This window comes from Aedes albopictus, chromosome 3 (genome assembly GCF_035046485.1).
Source record: "Aedes albopictus strain Foshan chromosome 3, AalbF5, whole genome shotgun sequence".
Taxonomy (NCBI): Eukaryota; Metazoa; Arthropoda; class Insecta; order Diptera; family Culicidae; genus Aedes; species Aedes albopictus.
The window spans coordinates 8,201,494-8,212,236 of NC_085138.1; the positions used below are offsets into that span (position 1 = coordinate 8,201,494).

General features: G+C 39.6%; 1 protein-coding gene across 1 annotated transcript; it reads left to right on the forward strand.

The window, feature by feature from the left end:
- Nucleotides 1-8,543: 8,543 nt before the first annotated feature.
- On the forward strand, nucleotides 8,544-10,101 carry LOC109406988 (uncharacterized). The gene is made up of 3 exons (XM_019680039.3): nucleotides 8,544-8,917; nucleotides 8,987-9,202; nucleotides 9,267-10,101. The coding sequence occupies exons 1-3, from the start codon at nucleotides 8,847-8,849 to the stop codon at nucleotides 9,883-9,885; spliced, it is 906 nt and encodes a 301-aa protein (XP_019535584.3). The 5' UTR covers nucleotides 8,544-8,846; the 3' UTR covers nucleotides 9,886-10,101.
- The last annotated feature ends 642 nt before the right edge of the window (nucleotides 10,102-10,743 follow it).

The following is a 10,743-nucleotide window of genomic DNA, read 5'->3' on the forward strand; positions in this document are numbered from 1 at the left end:
GTTGCCTGATTCATCGCAAAATCAAAACAATATTGCCCGATATCTCGCCTTTCTTGCAGTTTTAGGGGTGTTTTCCAACAAATTCCGTCGATCATTGGTGAAAAGAGTTGCTCAGAATTTCTCCGAGTTACTCTTGTTTGCACAGTGTCTTGCCCCTAGGGCAACACCCAAGCAAAAACGGGAGCAATCTGGAGATATTCTGAGCAACTCTGTGAAGGAAAATGTACTCTCTAGCACAGTGTTTTGCCCCAAGATTCTGAGCAACTCTGTGAAGGAAAATGTACTCTCCAGCACAGTGTCTTGCCCCAAGGTCATAACCTTGGGGCAAGACACTGTGCTGGAGAGTACATTTTCCTTCACAGAGTTGCTCAGAATTCCTCCGGATTGCTCCCGTTTTTACTTGGGTGTTGCCTGATTCATCGCAAAATCAAAACAATATTGCCCGATATCTCGCCTTTCTTGCAGTTTTAGGGGTGTTTTTCAACAAATTTCGTCGATCATTGGTGAAAAGAGTTACTCACAATTTCTCAGAGTTACTCTCGTTTGCACAGTGTCTTGCCCTAGGGGCAAGACACTGTGCAAACGAGAGCAACTCTGAGAATTTCTGAGTAACTCTTTTTAGCAATGATCGACGAAATTTGTCGAAAGACATCCCCAAAACTGCAATTTTCATTCAGCACATGGAACACTTTGCAGTTTGACATTAATGCCAGATCACACTTTTGCATAAATGGGAGAAATTCTGAGGAACTGTGAGGAATTCTGAGCAACACCTCGAACACAGATTTGCTCTCGTTAGATCTGTCCTGCCCCTAGGTCTTGCCCCTAGGTCATAACTGTATCAATTAACCTTATTGAAGTTTAATTATTCTGTATTACACGCAGAAAAATGACGCCTGTTTGAATTAATAAAACGCATGGTTGATTTTCAAACTAAGAATTTACTTACTCCAAAGTTATATTTCTTTGTTCTTACTTAGTATTAATAAATTAAAACAACCAATTACCATCATTCCATATAACGTTAAAAACTTCATTTGTTTCTAAAAACTGGGGACCACAAACAGGGCCTGGAAGCACTCACAAATCTTTAAAATTCTTACCTCAACTTCGCCACAACGAGGAAGGTGTAGCAAATTCATCACCGCAACTTCCAAGTGCAGTCTTGGCCGTGATGGATAACGCGCAGGTACTCAAGACAGCATCCTAGGGGCAAGACACTGTGCAAACGAGAGTAACTCTGAGAAATCCTGAGTAACACTTTTCACCAATGATCGACGAAATTTGTTGAAAAACACCCCTAAAACTGCAAGAAATGCTAGATATCGGGCAATATTGTTTTGATTTTGCGATGAATCAGGCAACACTCAAGCAAAAACGGGAGCAATCCGGAGGAATTCTGAGCAACTCTGTGAAGGAAAATGTACTCTCCAGCACAGTGTCTTGCCCCAAGGGAACGTTCAAAAATTACGTCCAACATTTTGGGGGGAGGGGGGGTCTAAGAAAATGTGACAGTACGGGTATTAGGTATAGGAAAATAGCGTGACAGAGGGGGGAGGGGGGGTCTGGAAATCCCGAAAAACGATGGACGTAATAAATGAATCTTCCCCAAGACAGCATCCACAAAACGTTGGTCGGTTTCGCCTTTTTGTCTTTTTTTATCCGGTCCACTTTCCATCCGCTTGTCTAGAGTCTAAAAATAGATTTCCGAGCTGCCGCAGGAGCTGCCGTCACCAACACAATAACATTCTGGCTTTGTTAGTTGCAAAAGTGCTGTCGTTTGAAACAATCAATTATTTTATGTTGAAACTACAAAATCTCAGTTTGGACTTACAAACTGTCAAAAATTTCGTCAAATGAAAATATTTGTATTATCAAACAATGGAAAAAGTTCAGTTTAAACTAGAAATCAGTTTGTCGCTATAGCAAACTGAAAAATCGGTTGATTTGAACTGGAATTTAATTGTGTTTACAATTTATTTCTCTGCGTGTACTTCTAAATAGGAATTGAAATTTGATTAGCAAAATTCGGTTGTTGTTTTCGCATTGTTATTGTTTTGTTATGTCGAATTCGTTTATTCCCGACGGTGCACTGCACCGGTGTAGCAATTGACACCAGAAAAACGAACGGTTTTGGTGCAATTTGATGACAGCTTATGATGGTATTAGTAAGAGCGCGTGAGAGCGTCAATGATAACAATAAAGGATATCAAAAATAAACATAATCAATGTTTTCATGATTTCCGTCATGAACAAAATTATTTTTATTTATTTTATTTTTTACTTTCTATATCCAATTTAACAATTTTAAAAGTTATCAATAATCCACTTGTACATGATAAACTTGTAATAATAAATGTTACTTGACAATTGTTATCCAATGTTTTAACACTCCTACAATATTTATCTTCTTCAAATTCTCGTAATATCATAATTTTTCAATTAACAACTTTTTAGAATTTAACCTTTTCCGTTGCCCAATAAAAAAAGGATGCTAACATACAATTGTAAACGATCTACGTGCACAAATTTAACACAAAAAATGTTAAAGGTAGTTCAACAGAAAACGTTTAGCTACAACGTAAAAAAAAAAAAAAAATAAATGATTTTTAGGACATAACGTTATTGGCACGCAACTCATATTAAAAACCATCCTTTAGTGACATTTGTTTGACTTTCAATGTAATTCAAAAATTCAATATTTGTTGAAAGAAAAAAAAATAGAATTTACGGTTTTTGAAATTATTTGTATTATTTGTATAATACTTACAAAATGTTACTTCAGTAATATTTCAGTCCAATTTGAATGAATAGATTTTTATTCTATTCTGGGCTTATCAAAACTTTATTACGTCATTTTTTCATAATTAATTGATCACCATGCGACAAAAAATTCTAATGATTAAAATCATTAAAAGTAATCCACATATTTGCAATAATCAAAAAAAATAGTAATGGGAAAAATATACGTTGAATCAACTCTTCGAAATTTCATGTTACCGATAAATTTTGAAGATTCCTCAGAAGTTGATTGAAAGACGTGATAATCATCGATCGAGTTTCAATAATTTTTAAACGCACAGATTTGCTGTTAAATGAATATCCAAGAAAACTGTTTACCTAATGCCGAAGAGAAAATCATCATTCCTACCAAAACAAAACCACGATACAAGTTCAGCGATATGTATGTATTGGTAAAACCAGCTTTGTACCTGCTACACCGCGCTCAAACTGGGTGTAGCTTTTTCTTGCACCGGTGCCAATCGGGTGTCAAAACAGAACAGTACCTGCGAATAAACGAACGGTTTCGGTGCAAGTTTGTTACACCCGGTGGCAAAGCGGTGCAAGCGGTGCAAATAAACGAATTCGACATTAGTTACGCCCTATTTGCGAATTACTCCCGATGTGTGTCATAAGTACACTGAAATTAATTTTGTTGTGGAAACCTAGGGGCAAGACACTGTGCAAACGAGAGTAACTCTGAGTAATTGTGAGTAACTCTTTTCAGCAATGATCGACGAAATTTGTTGAAAAACACCCCTAAATCTGCAAGAAAAGCGAGATATCGGGCAATATTGTTTTGATTTTGCGATAAATCAGGCAACACCCAAGAAAAAACGGGAGCAATCTGGAGAAATTCTGAGTAACTCTGTGAAGGAAAATGTACTCTCTAGCACAGTGTCTTGCCCCAAGGTGGAAACTGTAGGAATAATAGTTTATAGTCACAACTAAATAGAAGTAATTTTAGTGTGTCATATTGTCTTCAGTGCAAATAAATGAAATTTAGTACTACGGTGTAATGCAAATAGCAAATATTGATCGATAATTTGTTTCCGTGTATGCGAGTGTATTTTAGCACTAAATTTATTTAGTATTTCCTTCGAAGCGGGTCAGGGTCCACAATTACTAACCGTACCTACACGTAAAGAAATTTAATTATGTTATTTATAAGGATTGATTTCTTTTTTATTAGATGCGTCCTAATTGCTTCTATAACATCAACCTTGACATCAACCTATTGAAAGCTATAACATTTTCTAATATTGGGTTTCTTATTAATGTTTAGACTACTGTGATAATTTGAGAATTCACTGAATCATCATTTCCCAGTGAAATTTCACACTAATCAAGCGTATTTTGTTTACCTGTTGTGCATCCGACGCCCCTGTCTTGAACTCAACCGAACTTGTGCATGCCAGCCGCTGCGAAGTCGTGTGCGAAATTCGACTGTGATGATAATCAGTTTTGGCCGAGTCTAAATGGGTGCAAATGTCGCAATACCACTTGGGGCAAGACACTGTGCTGGAGAGTACATTCTCCTTCACAGAGTCGCTCAGAATTCCTCCGGATTGCACCCGTTTTTGCTTGGGAGTTGCCTGATTCATCGCAAAATCAAAACAATATTGCCCGATACCCAACCGATATCTCGCCTTTCTTGCAGTTTTAGGGGTGTTATTCATCAAATTTCGTCGATCATTGGTGAAAAGAGTTACTCAGAATTTCTCAGAGTTGCTCTCGTTTGCACAGTGTCTTGCCCCTAGCAATACCATGTTTAAGTTTTGTGTTATGGCGAAAAAGTACCCGGTCAACCATTTCACGAACTGCTTTAAAGTTCTTTGCCGAAATATAAAGATTAGTGCCGACTATTCTTTACAGATTATTTCGTTACATATATTTAAACAACTTTATCGATAGATAACTACACTTGAAAAAGAGTCTTTATCGTTCATACGATAAAAATCCTTACCGAAATTTATCAACATTTCGTTTAATTTTATGTTGTCGCTAGAACTTTGTTTTTCTTCACGAATATTTATCGGAATATATTCAATTTTCGATACCAACGTAACGTTGCACATTGGTATCGAAACACAAAGATTGATCACGAGACACCTTTATCGTTCTGTTCGGTATCGATGGGTAAAGCTAAGCAAAGGTATTACGGCATCGCATTTGACAGAGCAATGTTTTGTTTTTTTTTCGCCAGAAATTTACAACGATCGAAACTTTTGAAACCGAAAACGAATCTTGGAGGTTTATTTGGGAGATTTCTCCCGATATTTACGATTTATGCCAGGAGCTCGGTGCAGAGCATCGTTATAAGGATGATTGAAGAGGTAGGTAAGGTGAAAACTTTGCAAATGTCAAGGTGAAAGCATTTCTGAGCAGCAGCAGCACCAGTAGACATGCCAGCCAGTTCTTCGTTTTATGCTGCTTCCAAAACGAATGTTTCAGTGAGAGCTTCCCCAGAAAAACGCTATTTCCATCAGCTAGAATCGCGAATATGTGGCAAAAAGTTCAAGGAAACACTTTTGAGCTTCAGCGGTTAAATAAGCATGCAGTAGAAATGCTGGAAAGTTTTTCGGGATATAGTTTTTATAGTTGCTATTATGTATTATTACTTGATTCTTGAATGCTTCTGGTGCCCACGATCTGTGTAACAGCGTGTGGCTTAGTAAGTAAGACATCTGCGGATCATCCGGAAGTTCTCGTAATCGTAAGTTCAATTCTTATAATAAAAAAAGTATGCAAAAAAAAAACTCATGTGTACGATGGCTGATGCTGATGATAGTGGGACGAACGCTATTTTTAGTTTTATGGCAAAATTTTTGGCGGGTCGATAAAACAGAACCCACTATTTTAGTATCGATATAGCAATACAAATCTATATCAATCTTTAACGACGAGACTTCATTTTTATTTGAAATTCTTTAAGAAACGATGACGATCGCTATCGATTTACATTATGACCGTCTTTAAAGATCGTGATAAAGAATCGTAAAGATGTTTAAAGAAATGGTTGACCGGGTATTAGTTTTCACAAATATATTTGTTAAGGTATTGCTTTGAAAATTCACTCCACTACAAAAAACGGCGCCGTCGTGTTCAACGTAAGAAGCCATTGTTGCCCTCGTGTGGTTTCGGCACCAAAAAAGTGTTTTTTGCCGTTTCTGTGCAATTCTGAGCTTAAAGCGCTTGCGGATTACGGTAGGTATTAAACCCAATTGAACCATAAATAAGTTAAAATGTATGCAACAGCTTACATAAAGCTTCTCTTCCATATATGGATACAGAGTACTCCTGGAGCCATGACCACCCTCTGGAAAACGGTCACAATCGAGGTCCCAAGAAAGTCTCCAGGATGCCATCGGAAGGCTTTGTCCGGAGCGTTTATTCAAGATCCTCGGTTCCGGGCAAGGTTCCGGGAGTGCATAGTGACAAACTACAGCTAAACACGCAGCAGCTCTGGAGATGTTGCTCGGAAGATCTTGGGCGGGATCTTGGGAGGAGTTCAACCCAACGATCAACCGTTCAGCGAACGTGAACGGACATGCTGGCCAAGGAGAAGCTGCTTCGAAAGTTATTTTGAGAGCAGCGTGACCGATACAGGTCCGTTGCAGTGTTTCAAATTATTAAATAAATGATTTATACAATAAAATTACTATGTCTGAATCAACGTTGAAGTTTATTTAATTTCCATTTTTGCTCAAAAAAGAAAAAAATAATAATAGGGATATCATCATATCCTAGGGGCAAGACACTGTGCAAACGAGAGCAACTCTGAGAAATTCTGAGTAACTCTTTTCACCAATGATCGACGAAATTTGATGAATAACACCCCTAAAACTGCAAGAAAGGCGAGATATCGGTTGGGTATCGGGCAATATTGTTTTGATTTTGCGATGAATCAGGCAACTCCCAAGCAAAAACGGGTGCAATCCGGAGGAATTCTGAGCGACTCTGTGAAGGAGAATGTACTCTCCAGCACAGTGTCTTGCCCCAAGATCATATCATCAAAACATACGGTAATAAAATTAATTAGATTTGACCCGTAAATAACATAACATTCCTAATACCAGTAAATAGCGAATGAAATTCATAAGTTAAACTTATACATTTTATTAATTGTGTGTTATGCTTCATATTACACTCTCAGATGAGCTTTATGAGGAAAACGAAATGGCGAAAATGTGAAACATTTTCTTATACAATCAATAAGGATTTTTCTTTTCGTGTATGATTCTCAACCGACAACAAAATCTGTTAAGGTAACTGAAATATGCTTGAAATTACTATGCATTGTAGTAAATTCAACTAAAAGCGTAGTCGTCTCAACAACAGAACATTGTTAATTTTTCGTGGACACGCATTTTACAACACATTACACTGAAAGGCGGCTTGCAGTAATGACAAGCATAACAATGTTTTTAAATTTACCATGGCAAAAAGGTTCGTTCAAATATTACGTAACGCAAAATTTTACAATTTTAGACCCCCTCCCTCCCCCACGTAACAACTTTTGTATGGAAAATTTTTAATTTTTGTATGAAGCGTAACACAGTGCTAGACCCCCTCCCTCCCCCCCTAGGGGCAAGACACTGTGCAAACGAGAGTAACTCTGAGAAATTGTGAGTAACTCTTTTCACCAATGATCGACGAAATTAGTTGAAAAACACCCCTAAAACTGCAAGAAAGGCGAGATATCGGGCAATATTGTTTTGATTTTGCGATGAATCAGGCAACACCCAAGTAAAAACGGGAGCAATCCGGAGGAATTCTGAGAAACTCTGTGAAGGAAAATGTACTCTCCAGCACAGTGTCTTGCCCCAAGCTCCCCCCTCTGCGTTACGTAATATTTGAACGAACCCAAACATGATCATCGACCTACCAACGCTTCTTGTGTGCGTTTTGTTTCTTCTCACATCAACCGGTTCGATAGTCGAGTGGTAGCGTGCGAGCCTGGTGATGTCAAGGTTCTTGGTTCGAATCCGGTTGCCGAACTATGGAATTGCGCTTGGGGCAAGACACTGTGCTGGAGAGTACATTTTCCTTCACAGAGTTGCTCAGAATTCCTCCGGATTGCTCCCGTTTTTACTTGGGTGTTGCCTGATTCATCGCAAAATCAAAACAATATTGCCCGATATTTCGCCTTTCTTGCAGTTTTAGGGGTGTTTTCAACCAATTTCGTCGATCATTGGTGAAAAGAGTTACTCACAATTTCTCAGAGTTACTCTCGTTTGCACAGCACGCTAAGCTCAGTTTACCTTTTTTCCAAAAAGTGCACAACCGCAAATATGCGTAAATGATACTCAAATATAGGTAAACAAGACTCAAATATGGGTAGTGTGTACCTAAATATGAGTAATTGTAACCCAAATATGGGTAAATATTACCCATAAATGCGAATGTGCACTTTTCCAAAATAGGAGTTTTATTTACTCATATTTGCGTAAAGTTTACGCATATTTGAGTAAAATTTACCCATATTTTAGAAACATAGGTAAACTGACCTTAGCGTGAGTGTCTTGCCCCTAGGAATTGCGTCAAAAGAACTCAATTTTGGGTAGTTTGGCGGTTCCGTGATGCCGTTCCCAATCGGTCAAAATATGTCGTTTTTCCTTCGAGCAGAAAATGTGAACACCCCGAATCAGACATTTTCAAAAAATTCGGTACAACGATGGTCGGCAGAATCGGAATTCCCTGCGCAAAAGAGACGAATGAGAAAACGAAAACAAAATCACGCACAAAACACACAACACTTTTGACGTTTCTCACAGCGCCACAAAAACGATGAAAAAAATAAAACATCAGCCATCCTGGAAAAAGTAACAAAATATTTACGAGTCGCGATATTTTCGAGAATTTTTAGTGTTTTATTTCGTTCGTTTGGTGGAACTTATTGTGTGTAATAGCGGGAACAGTGAACAAATCGAAAACCGGTGCCAGCTGTCCCGCGTCCAGAGTGTTCCAGAGATTTCTGGGGGAACATTTTTGATTTTCGTCTTGCCCCTCCTTCGCCACACACAACAACAGACAGCAGCAGTCCAGCAGTAGTTGTTCCGAAGATGTCTTCTTCGCCATTCCATCATTTTGCGTTCAACCACGGAACGAGGAAGATCGCACCGCTGAAGGTTCGGTAAGTGTGCGCGGTTCTTTCGGATTGACGACCAAGTTTTAATCGATGCTTCCTCTTCCCCTTCGGCAGAAATCCGAGTATCAGTCCGTCGCAGATAATGCCATCGCCGAGCGGAGTGCCGTTCAACATCGCCGACATGCCCTGGTCGTACAGTGGGAAACCGGGCCAGCTGATGGAATTCAATGCGGTGATCCGGCCGAGTCCGATCCTGCAGGGACCGCTGCACCACTCGCTGCCCTATCCGGAGATGCGGAAGCGCAAAACCGAACCGGACGTCGTTCCGATGTAAGTTTATGACTTGTTTTCACAATATTTTGGTCTTTCATTATAATCCCATATCTCCTCTCAGACCATCAAAACAGTTTTTCACCGACGAGTCGATGGCCATCCACATGAACAATCTCCATTTATCATCCGAATACACATCGCACAATATCGAAACAACGACGATCTCCGCATCCGAGGACGAAACGCTCCGGTCCCTGTCCGTATCCGGATCGCCCTCCTCTCTGGATGATGACATGTCCCTCGGTGAAGCCGGGGGTCCTTCCACATCCACCACCTCGTCATCGCACGTCTACATGTCCCCGCAGGAGCTGGAGGAACGGCTCAAAAAGGCACAACGAATTAGCGTTTGCGAGGAAGTTCGCAAGCTGGACAATCGGACGGAAATCCTTCCCCAGGTGCTGCTGGAGAGGATCGAGAAGCCCTGTACGGCACTGGTCCTGTGGCAACCGCCGCCCGTGCTGGAGAAGATCCTGACCAAGGTAAGTGACGCCCTGAAGGAACGGGAAGAACAGGAAACCAAACAGCAAGAGTCCTCGCGGAGGTCCAACGAGGTGGCCATGGGAGACGAGGAGGAAACGCTGCCCGACCTGCCGGACTACGACGATGATCTGGACTTTGAAGAGAACAACAACAACGTGGCCTCGGTAAGCGATATGAACAGTATGGACGTCGAGATGTAGTGGGGGAGGGCCGCCGTGTGATTCGCGATCGTGATCCGGGAATCGATGCATGTCATGTACAATGTTTTCTTATTTTTTATTCATACTTTTAGGATGTAAGGCGAAAGACCCCAATCCGTTGGGCTCGATATTAAGCTTGTGGTCGATAAGATTGTTGATATACATTTTTGTGGGGTGCAAATAAAGCGAAATATAGACGAAATTTTCAATCTCGAATCGTCTATATTTCTATTCTGTCCGAAATCCTTGGTCAGGGTGTTGTAATGTCGGACAATCAAATAAAAACAAGTCTGTTTCTTAGTACTGGAATCCTAAAAGTGACATGCTATATTTTCCAAAGCCTACTCCATTGTACATATATTCAAGTTATTCAAATGCATCGCATGTTAGCCTAACAATTGAATTAACGATACTACATCTCCTCTCCTTCTTATATGACTTTAGATACCTTGCTTAAAACTATTATCACACATGCTAGAAATAGGTCTTTCCACCGCATAGCCTTTTAAGATGGGAGGATCACGAACGTCATTTTGATTTCTCTTCCTCGTTTCTGTAGTTGAATCATCGACAAACCGATCTGTAAAATAAATTATTATTTCATGGATTAATCATACAATTACTACTACATAATTTTACTGCCTTGTTTATTTTTCCAACTCCAAATAATCTTGGATCTCCGCCATTCCACTCCTGTAGTCGATCAAACTGAAAATCTCTATATACCTACCTCATTTTATACAACTGGCAACTATCTCCCCTACTAAATCTCACAAACAACATCAATGAAAGATTGTTCTCTTATATTACTTTCCAAATATGTCTGCAATTACAGAATAGTCAGTTTTTGTCGTTTTT